Below are 20,911 nucleotides of genomic sequence, written 5' to 3'. Positions count from 1 at the left end.
CCTGAAGAGTTAAAGGAGTTTATTGGAAGTTAATGTAGGGTTTAAATTTATGGGGTTTGTATGGAATATGTTCATTTCGCTGGATTTCGATTACACTTCGTTTCCTTTGTCAGGCAGATAAATATGCTTTTACTTATGAAATGTCTTACAACCTTGTGGAGATCTCTAATATTTTTAATGTTCGGCAGTGAAGAGAAGTAAAACCAAAAGGTTGATATTTTTATAACTACAAAAACAATTCATAAGTAATACAGAAAAAAGTTCCTGGAGTAACAGCGCGCTTCGTTTATAAAAATTAGGCATTTCGTGGCAACCGTCCGTATTACAAATTCGCAACATTTGAGTAACCCTGCATAAATATATATTTTCAACTTTTATTTACCATTCAAATATCTGAAAATTATTGCAGTAAATAAAATAACGGAAAAAATAAAAACAACGCTTAGATTTTGCATTTACTTTTATTTTGCGCAAATTTCATTGCATAGAAAGTACTACAATTAGAAGACTTTTTAGAAAAATAAACTTTCAATGCTCTTTGTCAGTGATTTCTCGTATTGTGCATTATTCATTACTAGGTTTGTAATTACATGTGATGACTCAAATAAAAGTAACGGATTTCAAAGAAGGCTTGAATAACTACTTTTATAAAATCTAAAATGTGAATATCAATCAAATTTCAATCATTTACATTTATAATATTATTTTACTGGCTTAAAGAAACTTTAATATCGAAAAAGGTGTGGAGGATTTGAAATAAATAAGTGTTATAAAGTTTTCGTTAAATGTGCTTATATTCAGTAATTATATATTGCTAAAGCAGGTATATTATGCAAGTCTTCAGTTTTCAAATTTTTTATAGAGGATTTCCGAAAGTTTTCTTTAATATAACTTATACTATATCAGTTGTAATCGGCAAGTGCGTGAGAAAAGAGATTATTTTGTTAAATTATTTATTTAATGAGTGAATTCAGTGTATTTAAATCTTTCTAAAAAATAATATTTATGATTTTTCAATGTACGTCATGAAAGCCAAGTTAAAGCTTTTCGTGTGTCTCTAAAAGGGGCAATTCAAATCAGTTGCAGTAATTCAATTCAACTTAGAAGTTTTATAATTAGTAATGATTTATAAAATAAAATAAAGTAAGATGCTTTTATCCACAGTGTATCCTTCTTCGGTGTAACGTTTTTCCACCGTGTATATTTTTCGACCCGTCAACGTTTTTACGTTCTTTAAATTTATTTATGGCTACGAAATATAAATGTACACGCGTTCTCGCTTTCTTTTTATTGTATTTCTAACGCATTCCCTCATGATACACATACATACACACTCTTTGCCTTAAATAATTACTTATAAACTAATATGTACGCAGTCGTTATCATTATGTCGCCGCTGAGTTGTGGGTTAAAGTATTTGTCGGTGTTGCCGGCGCATCGTTGGAACTTTGCATCAAGGCTGCATAGTCAGCATTTGAAGAAGTCGCATCTTTGTCGTAGGCAGGTTCTTTCGCATTGATGTTGCTCGGCGTGGGCGTACGAAGATCCTCCTCTTTGACTTGCGTTTCTGTGCTTTTCACAGGCGTAGTTGTGGTTGTCGCTTCAAGTGATGATTCGGCTTTGAGCACCTCTGTTTTCACCGACACAACGGGATCCAAGGGCAGCTCATCGACTACGGCGTCTATGTTGAGCGCATCGTAGGGTGTTATGAAATCAGTACTGCCCCCACTACTGCGTATGCTAATTTGGGAGCCGACAGCTGCGACGGCATTATCCTTGAAGACAACGCTGCTGCCGAAGCGCACCAAGCTGCCGGCTCCAGTGCTGTCCACCTGATCGCCAGTATGTGATTCGGAGGCGGGTGTGTGCGGTGTGCTGCGCGAACGATGCGCGTGATGTTGGCGTATAGCCAGAGAGAGGTCGACCTCGATATCCGAGTCCATTTCGTTTTCGGAGAGTGATAGCGAAGTGCCTGTACGCTTGATTTTTATCTGTAAGAAGAAATGTATAATAATTTTATTAAACGACTTTTCTATTCGCAAGTTGGCATATTTATATGGCATTGTTGTTGTTGTTTCACTGACCCGCTTGTAAGTCGAGGGTTCGGAAATGTAGCCATCATAGTCCTCGTCTTCACTAAACAAATAACTCTGATGCAAATGTTCATTACTAATATAGGTCTCGGGTAATTTGCAGACGATGTGCGCCAAATCGATGAATGTGTAATCGCTCAAGGTGCCGGGATTCTCCTTCTTTGAGGGCTCTTTATTGAACCACTGATTGAAGCGTCCCAAACGGCCGGCTTTGGCCATGGCATCGAAGTAGTTTTTGCCGAAAACATAACCAACGTCGCGTATCTCATCGAAACTGCCGAAAGCAAGCGTTTTGTACTTGTCAATTGGTGGACGAATATACTCGCAGTATTCGGAGTTTTTCACTTCCTGAAATTAGCGAGAGTGTGGTTATAGAAGAAATTTGTCGCAATGGGCCTCATAAGCGCCATTAAGTTAGTTAGAGATTTGATTCAAAATATAAATTAAGAGAAAAGTAAATATAAGAGTATTTTCCCGTTAATGTATATATTGTAACGAGCTTTTCAATTTGACTTATATGTTTTATGGCAAGAAAATAAATATTTTATTTTTCTAACATTATGCAAAAATTAACTAATCTCTTTCTGTTTTAGAGACACATTTTTAATACTCACTTCTAACTGACGCACACACGACACATAAGCCAAACGCGATTGTATGTCAGGCAAGTCGGGCACCTTCACCGGTGTGGTGAAGGGATTCCATTTTTTGTACAACAACCACCAGCCGGACAAGTCATCGCCATAATTCGTTAGATCCATGTCGTCCTGGGAGCCCACATCGATGGCAATTATATGAGCGGCGCCCAAATTGTGCATTACATCGGCTGTTCAACACATGGAAGACGATTAGAAATTAGACACAAATAGATATAGGAAAATTTCAAAAACTGAACTACGCCAAAACTCATTCATTCATACGAAAACAAATTGTCCAATTGCAACGCCAATTTATTTATTACTGTAGAAAATGCAGAGGGGAATTTGTATTTTGAACGGTGTTTTTTTTTCAACGAAATTATTTTTTATTTTATTTTTATTTTCCATTTTTTATTTTAAACGACTATGCACACATTCATAGAGAGTTATGTATGCGCATGGGTAACGGCAATGCGAGCAAAAAGCACAAAAATCAGCAGCTGCAGCAACTACAATTACTTAAAACAACTAAAAAGTACTTAAAACAATATAAAAATTAAAAAAAATATATGTAGTATATATTATTATGCATGCAAAAAAAAAAGAATTATTTAAAAAAAAATAAAGTCTGACAAATTCGAGTTGACACTGGGTCATTAGACAGCTAACATACAAACAAACTAACATATTCACAACTAATTATAAACGCCAAATTTTGCTTTTGCTTTGCTGAGTGCTTTGCGCTGGCTTGTACAAGTGATAAACAGAGGGGAAAGGAAGCAAAGTAAGGTGGTGGTTGGAGCGAACTACTAGTGTTGTGGTAGCAATAGTACTAAACTAAAATTACAAACTTGTGGTTCATTACCTGGCACATTGTTGGTGTAACAACCGTCGAGTAGCAAATGACCGTCTCTATAATCGCAAAATGGTGGAAAAACGCCGGCTATGGACATGCTTGCGCGGGCATAACGCCACAGACATCCTGTACAGTTGGGCGGCCGGTTGTTGTGGGGGTGTGAGCAAAGTGCGTGCAAGTTTGGAAACGGCACACACACACACATGTCATGACATATTGATTGCATTTAAAAAAATTTTTTTTTTTAATTTTTAGATTTGTTCAACACAAATGTTTGAAAATATATGGAAGAAAGAATATAAAGAAAAAAAAAGATTTACATCAATAAATGTTTCACGCTTGAAATAACACGCAGTTGTGTGGGTGGTACGCGAGGTGCGGTAAGAAGTTTTCTGTGAAAGTACAGTGGTGGGCAAGTGTTGTGCAGTTGTGAAGTGTTGTTTTATACTTTATTAGTTTAAAATTTTGTTTAAAAAAATATTTTGCTATATACATATATTTTAATACATAATTTTAATTTCAAAAATCAATTATATACAATTTTAATTTTTTGTTAACTCAAATGTTTGGTTTCAAAATCATTAAGATATTTACTTTATTTTTTTTAAGTACAGTTTTACTTCAAAAATGTTGTAATATTTTGTGCAAAAAAATGCTTATAACATTTAAATAGCAGTAAGAGATAGTAGGAGTTTATTACTTAATTATTAATAACATACAAGTTCCTTTTTTATATTTAGCAAACTTTTATAATTCTACTTTCCTTTAATATATAACTTTTAACGCAAAAATCGAAATTGCAGTCGTTGTATAAATTAGTTTTTATATAATTTTCTATTAGAAACATTAATTATAGAAAATTTAAAATATTTTGTTAGTTTAAAATTGTAAATATATGTAAAAAATTATTTGCTTCTATGTCTCTTGTTTTGAATATATTAATAATTATTTAATTCTCTTTTAATTTGCTTTTCATGACAATAAGAAAAAAAGTAAAGAACAGATTAGTGATATTTTTTATTTTTATTCTCTTTACCAATTCTCTATTTATTTTCACCAAAAAACTATAATTTTGACTATACATTTTTAAGTTTAAAATATTTAAGCAAATAAAATGTCGTTATATTTGTATATTTAGAATTAAAATTCAAAATTAATTATAAATTCACTTTTTATTTAAAAATCATTTATTCTACAATAACATATTTTTTTCTCTCTCTTCAACTTCACTTGCCAAATTATTGTTATAGAAAATACTGAAAAAAATTGTATGTGATTTTCAAAAATGTACATATGTGAGTACGTGTTAGAAAAACTTTAGGGTGAGTATTGTGTAAAGTGTTGCCACGTTTCACCTTTATGACGCATGAAATATGATAAAAAATAATATGGGAAAATTCTTGCTAAAACACATTCTGAGCTTTTTACACTTTTTGCGTTAAACCACAAACAAAGATATTCAAAGTATGTGAATTTAAGACAAATGAACAGCCTAAACTCAGTTTAGATATACCGAAAATTATGTGGAGGCGCAGTATCTGTACAATTCGCCAATACATAGTGTGTAAAATAAATAGTTTAAAGTCGATATATCGAGTATATATAGTACTTACTTGTTGTTGTTTTACATTTTCGGTGTTTTGATGACTAAAGCATGCACACAAATAAAAACAAAAAGAAAAGAACAGTAACAGAAGAACAAACGATTGCAAGCAGAATTCACTTATTGCTACCACTACACCAACCGGAAGAGATTTAACAGGCTGAGAGAATACGCTGTATAACCCCCAACGAACGTACACAAGTGCAGACATAACAGGAAAAGTCTTTCCAAGTCGAAAAGAGTGAACGCTTCACATATTAGTACTTGTTGTTTTTAAGACCAACAAAAATTGTAAGCTAGGCTTGTAAGCCACGCTCTGTAAGTTAGGCGCTCGCGACTTCCGCTCTGCATTAACTTTCTCATTGACAACTGGTGCATTCTTCAAACAAAATATATGCAATCTCACACACATACACACACTTTTCACGTAGTCGTGTTGTTGTTGCTTATCATTCGCTATTTACCTGGCAAATTGTTAACATATCCGCCGTCCAGCAGTAGATGTCCATCTTTGGGATCGCACAGTGGCGGCATATAACCGCTGAGCGACATGGATGAACGTATATAACGCCATAGAGATCCTGTTGTAAGATTGGCGATAACGGTAATGATTGATGTATGTACATATGTGCGCAAAATTTTACGGAAAATTGGTTGGGTCGTTACAAAATCATTTTCATGCGAGGGAATTTTTTTTAAACGAGTATATTGAATGTGATGCATATATAATACGCCGATGCACTTGTAGGTGTAACTACTTATGTAGGAACGTTTATATGTATGTGTGGTAAAATTGAAGGCATTCAAAGTATTCGCTAACTCGAATATTTAAAAAAATTTATATATTTCTACATATACATATAAAAAAAAAATTAAAAATAATACGATTTATATGCTTTTGTACAATAACTAAAATTCTTTAAATTTATGCGTTTGAACACTTTTCCATAGTTACTTGTATACAAATTAACTGTGTAATATAAATGTCTTTGTTTAATCTTAAATATTGCCGGCTTTTGGAATTTTAATTTTGAAGAAATATTCTATATTTATGAATATTTTTATTTAACGGCTGTTTTATTAAAATATAAAAACGTGCAAAAAATTATTTTTGGAAAAAAAATACAATTTGCAAACGATTAGGATACATAATTTTTTGGGATTAAATTGACATATATAGATCAATATATTATATATATAATATATCATCTTATAGATAATAGTATAATCTTGCTTAATCTCCTAAACTGATCGATTTTTTTTCCTTTATGATACCGAGTAACATCTATATATTTTAAATGTTTACTATCTTTTATATCGACCGATATATACTGTATAGAGAACCAGAGGTACCGGCTTCAATTTATTAATATTCAATTGGGTATATAAAGACTGCGAGAAAATATATATTATACTGATTTCTTTCACCAAATTTGCAAATGCTACCCTATAAATACAGTATATACTATGGCCAACCGGAAAGACAGAGATTTTATGATGATGATTTGGTAGGTTAAAACCGTATTTGTACAATTTCGACATAATTTCCGTTGCATTATTTTACGTAAAAAACTCTCCTAATTTTATTAAAATATCACGCATATTAAATGATATCAAATAATTTATTACGGGAAAGGTTGATTCAAATTGGTCAATTGGATAGTAAGATATGAGATTTTACCTAAAAGTGGGCGGTGCCCACATAATTATATTTTTGAAGTGATCCACTGGGCTTTAATATTATTATAGCGCTCAAAGAGCACAGTTATTTCAAAAACTAAAAAAAAAATATTTAGAAAGTTTTGTTCTTGTTAATATAATAATATACATAACTGTAAATATCTTCCCAACATGGTTTTTATGGTAGTCACCAAGAATTCTGTTTCATCTAAATATGCTTACATGGCCTTTAGCACTCTCAAAGGCAAAATATATTTTTTAAAATAGTATACAAATTAAAATGGCTTTGGCATATCAAAATCAGCTACAAATTACTCAAATTATGCAGATTAAAATATTTCATGTAAAAACCTCAGAATATGTGGTGAAATATCAGCATGTACAATGTGGTTGTTGCCAATACTTTACAGACATTACCCACGAATATGAAACAGAAAATTAAACTTTGATGAGCGTTACGTGAATGAAGGAATGAGATGATGAAAAAATAGTGTGTGTTTACACGTTTCTTGTATTCATAAAGTGTAAGTTAGACACCACTAAAACTTCCTTGTAACTAATGTACAACAAAAGGTTAACCGTTAGATGCCGGTAGAATGGTTAGGGGGTGCTGCGCATATGCACGAATAAGTGTGTGAGAAGAACGCTACTTACCGTTTGTGTGTATGCGATGGCAGCTTGCGGTTATATCAGTCGTTAGCGTGAAATACGGTATCCATAAATCCTCAATGGCGACATCGCCGAATGTATCGCGTATGGTTTTATTGAATTCGCGACCAGAGAACATCGATGTAATGGGATAAGTGAGATCGAGCAGTTGCAAGAACCATTTTGTCATTTTCTGAAAGCATTGGGTTTAAAAATATATAGTAAAGGTAGTAAAATTATTATCACACACACTCGCACCTTTGACCATTCTCGCGCTTTCTGCGTAACGGTAGTCACGCTGCGATCCGAGCACCAGAGTGCCCCCATTAGCGCACCGATACTGACACCGCCCACCATATCTATCGGTATGCCCGCCTCTTGTATGGCCTTCAGCATGCCAATGTGGGCGGCGCCACGCGCACCGCCACCGCCCAACACCAAACCGATGGAGTTGCCCGTTAGCCAACGTGCCAGGCGTGAACAATCCGAATGCATGTTCGGCTCGGACATTAGCACGCGGCTATACAGATCGTTCTACATTGCAGAAATAGAAAATAGTAAACGTGTTTCGATTTAACTAGCTTCAAATATATACATATATATATAAATACAAACATATGCACTTACAATGCGATATTGACTCTTTCGCGTGAACATGCGCTTCGGACACTGCAGGTGATGATGCTTGGTGACCCATGGTCTCACATTTAACCATTGCAGTGTGTTTTTAGGCTTCGAATTGCTAGACTCATGATAGAGCAAGACGAGCTCCTTTTGTGTGCGCATCGCCAGACGATCGATTTCGCGTTCAAATTTACCAACCGTAGGCGCATGATCGCCGAGACCGACAATAAGTACAACATCAGCTTGTCGCATGCAACGTTGCGTCCATGCGCTCAGCGACGAGTCGCATTGATACAGGGTAATCGTATTGCGATCTTCCTGCTGCGCCAGCCAAGAGGTCATGCGGTATTCGTTACTTGGCTCGAAGATGTGCATGCCGAGTTGTTTTCGCACGACCTCAGATGTTAAACGCAGAGTCGGACCTATAATTGAGACATAAAAATTGAAAAATAAAAAGGTGTGATTATAATTTACGATATTTCATAACTAACCAATAGCACAGAGTGAATGATAAAGCTCATAGGTGAACGCTGTCAGGGGTACATCGTCGCTTACCGGTACCAGCGCGACAGTAGAGTATTTATGTGTGACCGGATTCGCCTCCAAAGGCGCTGCCGTGCTGCCATGACGTGTCTGCATTGTGCCCAATATACGATGACTCAGAAGACTTATGAGCTTCGTTACGACAATCGGGTAACGCAGTTTAATGGCATTGAAGAGTCCTTCAGGTAATTTGGCAAGTTCTGAATCGCGCACAGCCATCACAGTGGTTGTGCGACAAGTCTCCGTTATCATCTCCACGAGTCCCACAAGATCGCCTTTGCCATACTCGCCGATGATCTCCTTTTTACCACTAGCTTGCGTAATCACAGAACGCATGCGACCACTAAGCACAATATAAGTACTGTCGCTGTTCTCCTCCTGTCGGTAGACGGCACGTCCAGACTCGAGAAAAACCCAATCGAGCGCGTAATCGCATTGACGCACAAGTGGCGAAAGACGACGCACTTCGCAATTGCCGAGATCGAGCACGATACGGGGACGCTCACGCATTATGCTACATGAGACAAAGAAGCAAATTTCAGTGCCGATTGAATGCTTCAATAATTCAGCTTACTTACGCATAAACGCCTGGTCGACGTATAAAGGCGACTCGGGTGACATGCTTTGCTTTTATTGTGTAAGTGCTCGCCTCGCCTGTGAGCACCGCCAGTCCACCGACTATTTCACCTGGATGCACAGTGTAAATAAAGACATCTGCGCATTCCTTTTGTACAGTGCGTGTGACGTCTACGTTGCTCTGGTAAACATTCAAAGCGCCTGTGAGCACAATCCACATGCAGATGTCCTACAAGATAAAAATTAAAAGTGTATACATAAATGTTGAGAGTATAATAGCCACGCCTCAACTACTTACATCCACATTACCCTCGTTGATTAGCGCAACATTGGGCTCCACTTCGCTTAACTCCACGTATGGATCGATGAAAGCACGATCCTCTTCCGGCAAGCCAAGTTCGCGCAGGAAACTGTCCAAGGCATAACCGCGTAGACTGGCCAATTCCGCTGTGGCGGCGTTCGCCAGCGCTTCAGCATGTATAAGTGAATAGCGACGCGTCACCAAGTTGCCTATGCTGTTCGCGCGCGAATTGGCTAACGTATGTTGGCCGCCACCAGTAGCGCCAGCACCGCTCGCAGAACCGTTGCCAGCTGACTGTGAATTCGGTAAAGCTGCCTGTATGCCCATATGTCTCTCACTGTCGTGCGCCAAGTCCACCAGCATGTCTGGCGGTGGCATGAAATCCGACAGCGAATGCTGTACTGAATCGGGATGTGTGGAGCGCCGATGGAGCGGCGATGTCTTTAAAATAGAGGCGCCGGCACTTTTCTTAATGCGCATGTGACTTTGCACCAACTCCGAATTGAGGCCAAGGTAGGTGCGCAGCGCCGTGAAGAGCACGCGCTGCAAACGCACCATAATCACCTGTATGACACGTATCATTATGTCGGGATTCTCGTTGAACACCTCCTCGAAAGCCTAGAAAATTAAATGATTTATGCTTTCACTCGAAACACATTCGTTCAACGAGTGCGCTTACCTGCATTGGCAGACGTATCACAACGGACTTCTCCATCGCCTTGGCGGTGACGGTTTTGTAGAAGCTCGGATTGCCGGACAGCACATCAATGAAGCTCAGCAGCGATGTCACCGATTCACCTTTCTTCACTGTCTTCAACGATAACGTGCTGCCATCGGCATTCGAAATGAAAACATGCACCAAACCCGATTGCACAATGAATACGCTGTCATCGGAGTCGGTGATTTTGAAGAGGAAATCGCCCGGCTCCAGCGTCAGCACCTCCGTGTGCTTGCAAAGCTTTAGAAAAATCGGCTTCTCGAAGTGTCCGAATATGCGTATACTTTGCAGCATGTAGAGCGCATCTGGCGGCACGCGCTCGCCGCCCTCGGTGGTCTCCTGCAGATATTCTGCCGGTGGCTCCACTGTGTTCAATAGTGTTGGTATATTCTCACGGCGCAGCTGAAGTATGCGTTTGGCGAAGCGCATTACCGCCTTACGTTTGCGTCCCTGACCGCCGTACACTTGACCGGAGACGTTTTTCACCTTGCGCAACATGCGTCGGCCGTAGAAGAGCATTTTGTCGCGCTTGCGGAAACGTAAACCCGTCATATCGCCGGCGGCGCCAGTGGAGGTGCCACGCATTTGTGCTTGCAACATGAGTTGCCGCTCCTTATTGCGCTGCCAACGCTTATAGAATATATACCAACCGATGACGATTAACGTCAATAGCGTTATACAAATGTATATGTAGACCTAAGAGAAGCATACAAGATGGAGCGGGAGTTATTGAAAGTTATTAAAAAAGGTTGCCACATGTGTTTAATATGTAAACTATTAAAGCATCAAATCGAATAGAACTTATTATATAATGGGATCATTTAGACATAGTTTCTAAAATAATAAAGTATAGCGTTGCCACCTGATTTAAATTTTGTTTTTAAGTTTCAATTTGAGGGGCACACCTAGAGTGAAATGTAAAAAAAATATCAACCAAGCAATGCAAACACGTCATGCGATGGGTTATACCTATAAAAATTGCATTATAAAATTTTAAGTCGATATCTCAAACAGTTTTTAACTTACTACCTTCTAAAGAGTAGCTGCTCAGTTCAATCAGTTTGATCAGGTTATCTTTAAATGCGTTTTTTCGAAACAACATTTTACGAACTTGCTGCAGTGATTACTCGGAGACAAATGAACCGATCACTTCGCCATACAATAACCTAATAGTTTTTGATCTAACCAAAAATCGAATTTTTGGGTGACCAAACACGTCTAATATATGGGTAACATTAAATTTTTTTAACTTATCCATTTTTTCAATTTTTGATTCTTTTTCGATCGCTGAACAATATTTTCTAGTAGAGATTTGTTTTCGGCCGGAATTACTGCAACAGTGAAGGAATTTTGTTTTAGCGCCGTAACTCGAAAATGTTTAATTTGTTTTCTTCAAACGATTCGTAACTGACAAAGTGTCGCTTTGGCAATTATGGTACTTAAACTTTCATTTTTGCTTAATTTTCTCTCTAAACTTCACAATATTTCATACAGTGTACTAACGCTTCGTTTTTTTAATTCATTGTTGATCTGATATATTTGGATGTGCATATATCTTAAAGAGCTCATAAAAAAATTTAATTGCACATTTTTTTGTAAAATATTATTTTAACTTAACCTTATACCAACCCTGTGTGGGTCTTTTTCACCTTTGCTTCGAAAAACATGATAAAGTTACAATTTTAATACAAAATATTCTACAAAAGTGTTCCTACAAGAAATTCGAGTAAGTTCTTAGAGGGAAATAGGTACTTTTTATACATACTATAAATAAGTACATACACACTATAGGCTCTGCGATCCAAATTAATGTGAAAAAGCAAAAAAAAAAAGTAAGTGTCCGTTATTCGATATATTCTACCTCAGTAACGCAATCCTATACGGATTGTCACGTTTTGCACTACTTATTCCTAGTCATTTTTCTAAATGTTTATTCATATTGTATTTATTCTAATAAGTTTTAATTTCTACCGAAATATTTATGTACATATATGTATTTTATCACTTTAGCTACAAAGCGCATTCAGATACAAGCGAATAACAAACAAACTTACAGTGCAAAGTAGTCGTAAACAAAAACTTCATTAGATATTAGTTTTTAAAGAGCATTTGTATTTCAGTTCGTATTGAAGTGGCTTCCGTAAACAAAATACACACACATACATACACGCACGCTCAATGTCTAAAGTTTACAGAGGAAAGCATAATGCGATATGAATTACTTATTTACATGTAAATGCTATACGATATATATACATATAAATATATGTATGTATATGCATTGGTTTGCACGTGTAAGTTTTACTGAAACTTATTTGTAGTTTTTCTTAAAGTACGTTCACTCAGAACCACAAACCTCAGTTCATTAGCTATTTTTTAACATTTATGGTATTAAAAACTACATTCCAAATAAGGAGTTTTCCATAGAAAAAACAAGAAAAAACGTTAACTTCGGTTGCGCCGAAGCTATAATACCCTTCACAAATACAAAGGCCCTTACAAGAACTTGATTCCGACCGTTCAATTTGTATGGCAGCTATATGATATAGTGATCTGATCTGACCAATTGCTGTGGAGAATAATTTGTTGCCTTAAGCAATAACTCGTGCCTAATTTCGTGAAGATACCTCGTCAAATGAAAGAGTTTTCCATACAAGCACTTCATTCCGATTGTTCAGTTTGTATGGCAGCTATATGCTATGGTCATCCGATCTATACAATTTCTTCGGGGATTAAATTAATGCTTTAAATAATAATACATACCAAATTTCGTGAAGATACCTCTTCAAATGAAAGAGTTTCCCATACAAGCACTTGATTCCGATTGTTCAGTTTGTTTGGCAGCTATATGCTATGGTCATCCGATCTATACAATTTCTTTGTGGATTAAATTAATGCTTTAAATAATAATACATACAAAATTTCGTGAAGATAGCTCTTCAAATGAAAGAGTTTTCCATACAAACACTTGATTCCGATTGTTCAGTTTGTATGGCAGCTATATGCTATAGTGGTTCGATATCGGCCGTTCCGACAAATGAGCAGCTTCTTGGTAAGAAAAAGACTTGTTCAAAATTTCAGATCGATATCTCAAAAACTGAGGGACTAGTTCGCGTATATACAGACGGACGGACAGACGGACATGGCTAAATCAACTCAGCTCGTCACGGTGATCATTTATATATATACTTTATATGGTCTCCGCCGTTTCCTTCTGGATGTTACAAACTTCGTGGCAAACTTAATATACCCTGTTCAGGGTATAACAAAAATCTTTTACTCACCCAAAACACCACTTTCTCTGGTCTTTATTGAGTTACAGCCCACTCTTGCAGCAAAATCACGCTGAGAGTTTCTTGAACAATCCTCGAACACGAGTCTAATTAATTTTAAATATCAGTTTAATGATGATATAATGCGATAATACATCACTATATTCTCGTAAAATTCGATCATAAAACTATTTCTACAAGACTACTATTTCTCAAAAGACCGTTTGCGTCTTATCTTGCATGAAATTTTGACCTTCGGCGGGATGGGTGTCGCATTTGCTCTAAACAGCCAACAACTGCAACCGTGAGACCCCTTCTCCGCAGTGTTGGACACTGTTTAAGAGCAAGCCGATGTATATTCTGATACTGATACACACCTGAGACTATGGAACTTTCGAAACAGGAGACTTCACCCGACAAACCTGATCTGAAGAAGGCGAAATTTATCCTATCGGCCGAAAAAGTAATGTCGGTTGTTTTCTGGGATTCGCAAAGAGTGATCTCAGCGCTTACTTGGAGAAAGACAAAGCTGGGTCTACTATGCCAAATTAATGTGGCGATTAGGTACCGACTTGGCGATGAAAACAGAGATATTCCAGCATGACAACGCACAGGTTCACACCTACGCCGTCATCACGCCCAAATTGGTCGAATTATGCTACTAACTATAGCTCACCGTATTCTTTACTTTAAGATCGCGGAGAATTTGGGTGTTTCTTGTTTCGATGTTTGTTACTTTCTTACAGCTCTTTTAAGGTCTACCTCGTACAAGTACATTTGGCTTATTGCGTACGTGTTTAGAATACATAAGTAAACAAGTTTGAGCTGAATCGAAAACCGCTTCTCTTATCACAGCAAATAAGAACTTGATATGTAAATATGTATGTATTTGCTCATATTGGCCGGCCGTTTTAATTAAAATATGCAAACAACCAACAGATTTACGGATTTGAGAAATTGTTAATACTGTATACAACAAAAAAGTATTATAGTTCAACATTCTAGACCCCGCTGTTCTACGTTTGGCAACTCCGAGCAATAAAAATACACGTCATAAACGCTCAGAGCCGTCAGATATTTTTGTGCTGTATGTATAATATTTATGTGTCTTTGATGCAGAGTCAATAACAATGCACGCGGAGGGCTCGGCAAATGGGCCCCGCAACCAGCCTCCAACCGTTCAGCACGAATAACGACGTTGACGCGTCACGACGAGAAGTGACGATTGACTTTTATGAGCTGACTGACTAAGACTGCTATGGGCGAGACGGCGGTTGGGGGTCCATCAAAAGCAACAGCAGCAACGTTAGCGCTACAACCGCAGGCACACTCGTAGACACAATAGCGCGACCAGAGCGGCAGAGCACGCGACAGCGCGAAAGAATTTCGTCTTGGCATTGCCATTGCGGCGCGGGCGTGTTGTTGGCAGAATTTCATTTTGTTTACCGCTCAAAATAGAGGAAGACGTGGGCGGCGTTATTGTTGGCGTTGGTGCGAGTGATGCCTCGGGTGGTGGCCGGGCTACGATTCGATTTCCGTGTGCTGTCGACAGACCGTTACAGTTGCATTCAGTGCAGGTGTGTTGGTGATTTATTTTTGTTTACTTATTTATGTGCGAATGCGTGCATAAGTTGCTCTCACATGCTTACACGCACATATAGACGTTTGTAAGCGAATTATAATCGCTGTGCGAGTCAATTACGACTTTCATGACATATGAAGTAAACAATAAGTTTAAATAGGAAATTAGAGAAAAATACACTTGACTTGCAATTATTATTATCAGCATTTGATATTTATTTTTTTTTATTGTGTTTTGCTTTGCTTGATTTTTTTTTTTTTTATGGCAGTGCATGCTTGTAATTGAGTGCGCAGAAAATATTGTTTACCTTTTGCATAACGCGCAAAATAAAACTATTTTTGTAGCAACACTTCTGGTAAGCACATAAACTTGAAAAGCGAAAACAAGTTCGCATGTAGGCGTGTGAATAAACAACGCCAATGCGAAAAACAAGTTTAAATAATTTATAATGTTGAAACAAATCGAGTTAAAAGGGAAAAGAAGTTATGTAAATATGGACGCCGAGAGACCAAAAACTAGTTCAACAATTATGTGTGCAAATTTATCGATATATTTTCATACACAAATGCATGTTTGTTTTAGTTATCACAATGCTAAGAATATTATATCTCAAATTTTTTTGTTCAATATTTAACGCAAATAAGAACAATTGCCTGCAAATAATGTTTGAGAATGTTAACAGTAGCATGTACTTTATACATAACTCTGCTATTTACATGAAAAATCGACAGCACAGTTATATAGCATAAAAAGGTATAAAGAATCTTGATTTTAAGTTTGATATCACATCAAATAAAAAACTTTTTCACACAAGAACTTGATTTTGAAATAAGCAGCTGGGCATGGAAGAAAAGCTCGTGTGCAAATTTTCAGATCGATGTCTCAAAAACTGAGGAATGAGCATGAACATGAATAAATTGACTCAGAACGTCAAGCTGATCTTTTATATATATACGGTCTCCGACGCTTTCTTCTGGGTGTAACAAACTTCGTCACAAACGTATTACACCCTATTCGGGGTTTAAATATTGATAAGTTTTCAATTGATATCGACACACAAGAAATCGATAGTCAATGTACAATTAAGCATGCAGTAGAAACGTATTTAAAAATTTGTAAGCTCTTCTCTTTCAATATCGCAAAACCTCGATCTACACGCCTACCACTTCAAAAAAACGTCAAAGGATCACAAAATTAGTTAGATAAGTTACTGATGGTATGTACATATGTTCGATTCGTTTTTGTAAATGTTTTATAGCGGGCGATATAAATACATACCGCACACTAAATACAAAAGTCACAACTCGAAAAATGGTAAATATACAGGAGGAGCAAAATACAGATCTTGTAAAAATTAAAGAAATTTGAGAGTCAAATCGTCGTCTATAATGTGGAATATCTTCGTTAAAGAGCGTTGTCCTCTAATATTACAAACACATTTCAAATAATACAAATGATTAAACTCACTTTTTTTCAAAAAAATAAACACAACTTCGCAGAATACAGCAGAAAATTAAGTTTTATTTATATATATAACAATAGCAACACAACTACAAACAGTACTCTTTGGTTGATATTGCACAAGCGAGGCAAATCACACAATTAACACAAAAGTAGACTTAACGGTGATTTTCTAGTTAAGTGAGATAGTGATGACAATGAAAATTTTTGCATAGATAAGTATATTACGAATTGTTATATGAACAAAAAAAAAATATTTGGAAAATTTGAAGTTGTGACTCCTTTGTATAAGTGCTCACTTCTAATCAGAAAACCCATCACCTAAACTGATTGGGAGTTCTAAGGCGCAAAAGCTCAAATAATAATAATATTATAACTGAGAGAAACTAATTCCAAGGAAACGACATAAGTATTGATAAATATCAGTTTGCATAAATACTATATTTTGGATAATAATTAAGGTCAGGTCGCCTTACTTTTGGAGCACATCTCCGAGAACATACCGCTCGGAATACCTATATGACATAAATCGAATTTTGAGGAACACACCTGGTAAAAACGCGATTTTTGGAAATTATAAAAAAAAATAACTACTATACAATTGTTTTAAAACTTTAAGATTATATGTACATATTTATATACATTTTAAGATCACACAGTAAAATTTGAAGAAAAAAGTTAATTTTTTTTTAATTCTCTCTAGAAAATAAAGTAAATTTTACCCAAAATTTTAGTCGACTTTGGTTTGCCAAAAATTCGATTTTTAATCAAATAAAAACTGGTAGGTCATTAAATGGAGAACTATGTATTGAATCTGCAGCAAAAATATGATAGTGATCATTTGTCTCCGAGCGATCACTGCTCCAAATTCGAAGTAGTAGTATGAGCAGTAGTATGTTATTTTTAAAGGTATGATCTATCGATATACAAAAAAAATCGATGTTGTTTAAATTTCACATTAGGTGTGTCCCTTAATGATTAAATATATATGTGAATGTATGTACATATATGCTTGTAAATTTTTCCAATTTCCATTCTAAAAATGCACTTTTATGTGAAAGTAATTAAATTTCGTTGACGAATACAAATTAGATTTATATTTTTGTTCATATGTGTGTTCACTACAAGTTCACACAAAATGCATTTACATGAAATTAATGGCAAATTAGTAACAATAGAGGGCATAGAAATGTATGTGATTTGCTTATAGAAAATCTAAATTAAAATTCGCCAAATTTACCTTTTAACTTTTCGCCAATAACTACAAAGCATATAAAATCAAATATAACTACTCTGGCCTTTGGGGTCAATTAAATGATTGGCGAGGTACAAATGTCATACATAAATATATACATTCATTGGCGGTAACTTTTGGTTGAAAAATTTACTCATCGAATTTCCCAATTAAAGGGAAAATATAATTCCAGTTTTATAAATAAAATTGTATAACTTCACTGTTTCTTTTTGAAATATTTACATGCATACATACACTCTTCAAATGCATAATATACTTGTAGTTTTTGTGTGCATATGCCTTTAGACTACTCAAGCAGACTGCTCAAGCTATTCATAAGAATTATGATTGGCGTTAGAGTATTGGAAAAAATGGATTAGAAATTTGTATATGTATATTAAAACAACACACATATAAATTTAATGTACATATATACATACATATATGCACATGTCCGAAGCAAATCGAAACTTGTAATTATATATTGTAGCAGTGATAAGAAGTTCGACCGACATGTGTGTGTCGCCAATACGAAGCCTTGGTCACATGTGCATTATTCTACAATCTAATTCGGTTTTGGCATTAAAATTTTCTTTAAAATCAATGCAGTTCTCAAATTCCTGTATAACTGTATATGTATAAGCATTTTTCTAGTGTGGTTATGCAATTATTCGGGTATCATAAGGTCTAAGTTAATATGCGAATATAATATGTAAATACGTGAGTGACCGGAAACCGTGTGCTGGACGGGAATTATTCTCCTGTTAATTGATATTTCATGAACGCTTAAAATGTTTACACATGATCATAAGCTCATATTGACTTGGAAACAATTACTCAGCAAATACATCAGTATAGAAATATGGGAGTGCGAGCAAGCATACATACAATGTAAGTTCCTAATTGAAAAACTGAAACATTTTAAATTTTATGATAACACATGTAGGGCTCTGACATCGCTAATAATGCATTAGTCCATAGTCCATGTTTGTGTATATATATGTATATGTAAATGTGTATGCTTAAAGAAGATAAAGAACACTTAACATGTAAATTTTGTGTAATTATTGACATGATTAGGGCGTTCACTTGAAATTGTAGTCATTTTTCTCTCAGAATTCCAGAAAAACTCATTGTTTAGAATAGGAGTGCACATAAGGTACATATGTACAATACATAATAAAGTATTTGTTATGTTATGTAGGAAATGTGTCCAATCTTACTCAATGTAACTATGTCCTACTTTGCGGCAATAAAACAGTAATTTTTCAACCAAATAAACTTTTTTTATATAAAGAAATTATTTCTGCACAAAAAAAATTGTACAACATAGCCAGATATCCCAATTTTCCTCATTTTTCGATTAAACTATTAAAAGCAAAATTCTGTAGTAAATCTCAATCGTTCAAAGTTCAATACAAACTTTAATGTACAATACTTTTACTCAAAATGAATATATAACGAGTACGAAAATTCTGGTAGGTCACACAGTAACACATGTGTGAAGACTTAAATGAAAACAAACAAAAAATATCTAACGGCTAGCCACAAGAAAAAAATAAAAACATTTTTGATAAGCAAACAATAACAACACAGGGCTTTTGATTGTCACCGATAACAGCGGGGTGACACAGCAGCGATTGTTTTATAATGAATAACAAAAAAAAACAAAAACAACTATAACGGAAATGATTCCCCAAAGAGTCGTAAAACATTGTATTGCAACAAAATATATGCTTGTGTATGTTGTGATTTATGCCACTTACCGTAATTTTGATTTCCATTTTTAGTACCTTGTACCATGAGTCGGAAAACATTAATCCGCAATCATCGTACGATGATCTAATTAAGTTAACTAAATCCATTGCATCGATTTTCAAAAAAAAAAGTTCAATTCTTAAACCACTAGTACATTTATATAAGCACAAACATTTACAATTAAGAGTAAATTATAAATTGCAAAATCACTTTTGGAAAAACGCCAAACTAAATAATTATCATGGGCGTGGGCACGTTGGATTTGTATACATCCGTCTTTCCCATCCAACTCAAGGAAGTAAAACACTATGGCGTGCTTTATATTTCCAGCTGGGAGAACAGAAGGTCACAAGCACCAATTTATAATTATGACGTTGTTGCTTATCAAAATGTTAATACATATGTGTTACACTTAATTTTAACTCGCAAATCCTTAACAATTTATACAAAAGTTTTTCTACACAATTGTTATGGTTTTGATCAATATGCGGTTTTTATTATATTTATTAAAAAATTATTATAGCTCATTCATTTTTGATTGCATTATCGCTTTTTCCCTTTTTTCATATCACATCCTTGCTAGCTGCTAGCGTTCGCCCAGGCAATCGTCTTTGGTAGCCGAGCGTACAGCAAATCGCCCATAGGTGAATATTGCGCTTAATTTGATTTATTCTAATCACTCATCACAAAACAATTTATCTGATTTGCATACGGTTACAAATTATATATACATCCGTTATATACAAACACTATACATTTATCAATATTAGAATCACTGTCTAATGAGTTTTATTTTCTATCCACACTGCGCTGCGATTTTCGAACGTGCTTTAACGATTTGTGCACTTTTTTCGACTTTTAAGAATAAAATGAATTACTATTTTTTGTTCTTTTTCAACCCTTCAGAATTTTCTCTGACAGCTGTGTACCGCCGACAGCTGTTTCCGCGAGCGTTACCACTTGTTTGGCGTACATTAGTTTTGAGAGATTTTAGAGGAAAACAGAGATAGTAATAACTTATAAGTATTACGTTTATACATTGAATATTTATAAATTAAAAAGTCTTTTCTTAAAGGAAAAAAATACAGAATGGCGGTTATGATATATCAAAGTATATTATTTAAGTTGTTTCACTTTCGATTTCACACTACTAAGTATCGCACTGGTAGCACTACTACAGCTGATTTTTTATGACATGACAATTACTAATAATTGTAATTTTTGCGCCTGTACATTTTTTTTGGTGTTTTTTATTTTCTGGGAAGATTTGTATAAACTATCATGCTTCTGAAAAAAGGAGCTGGAAAGCAATTCAGAAATTTAC

The 20,911-nt window shown here is 35.5% G+C and overlaps 1 protein-coding gene across 2 annotated transcripts; it reads right to left on the bottom strand.

Annotated features, from left to right (window-relative positions):
* Positions 1-442: 442 nt before the first annotated feature.
* Positions 443-20,462, bottom strand: sws (patatin like phospholipase domain containing sws). 2 transcript variants are annotated; one of them, XM_070110528.1, is made up of 12 exons: positions 19,596-20,462; positions 10,242-10,976; positions 9,560-10,180; positions 9,264-9,490; positions 8,634-9,199; positions 8,146-8,564; positions 7,777-8,052; positions 7,525-7,711; positions 5,655-5,771; positions 2,708-2,919; positions 2,085-2,441; positions 443-1,991 (listed from the first exon to the last, which is right to left on the bottom strand). In XM_070110528.1, exons 1-12 carry the CDS (start codon positions 19,692-19,694, stop codon positions 1,386-1,388), a joined length of 4,422 nt encoding a protein of 1,473 aa, XP_069966629.1. In that variant the 5' UTR covers positions 19,695-20,462; the 3' UTR covers positions 443-1,385. The 2 variants fall into 2 exon arrangements, with proteins under 2 accessions (XP_069966629.1, XP_014087630.2); XM_014232155.3 differs by lacking the exon at positions 5,655-5,771 and adding an exon at positions 3,597-3,713.
* Positions 20,463-20,911: the final 449 nt, after the last annotated feature.

This window comes from Bactrocera oleae, chromosome 5 (assembly GCF_042242935.1).
Source record: "Bactrocera oleae isolate idBacOlea1 chromosome 5, idBacOlea1, whole genome shotgun sequence".
Lineage (NCBI taxonomy): Eukaryota > Metazoa > Arthropoda > Insecta > Diptera > Tephritidae > Bactrocera > Bactrocera oleae.
The sequence above is the reverse complement of the archived record's forward strand: the minus strand, read 5'-3'. Positions and strand labels throughout refer to the sequence as shown.

Coding starts and splice junctions, on each gene's coding strand:
- sws (XM_070110528.1), bottom strand. CDS start 19,694: ATGGATTTAGTTAACTTAATTAGATCATCGTACGATGATTGCGGATTA. Junction 2,442..2,707: donor CGTGTGTGCGTCAGTTAGAA/GTGAGTATTAAA, acceptor CGCTAATTTCAG/GAAGTGAAAAACTCCGAATA. Junction 1,992..2,084: donor AACCCTCGACTTACAAGCGG/GTCAGTGAAACA, acceptor TTCTTCTTACAG/ATAAAAATCAAGCGTACAGG.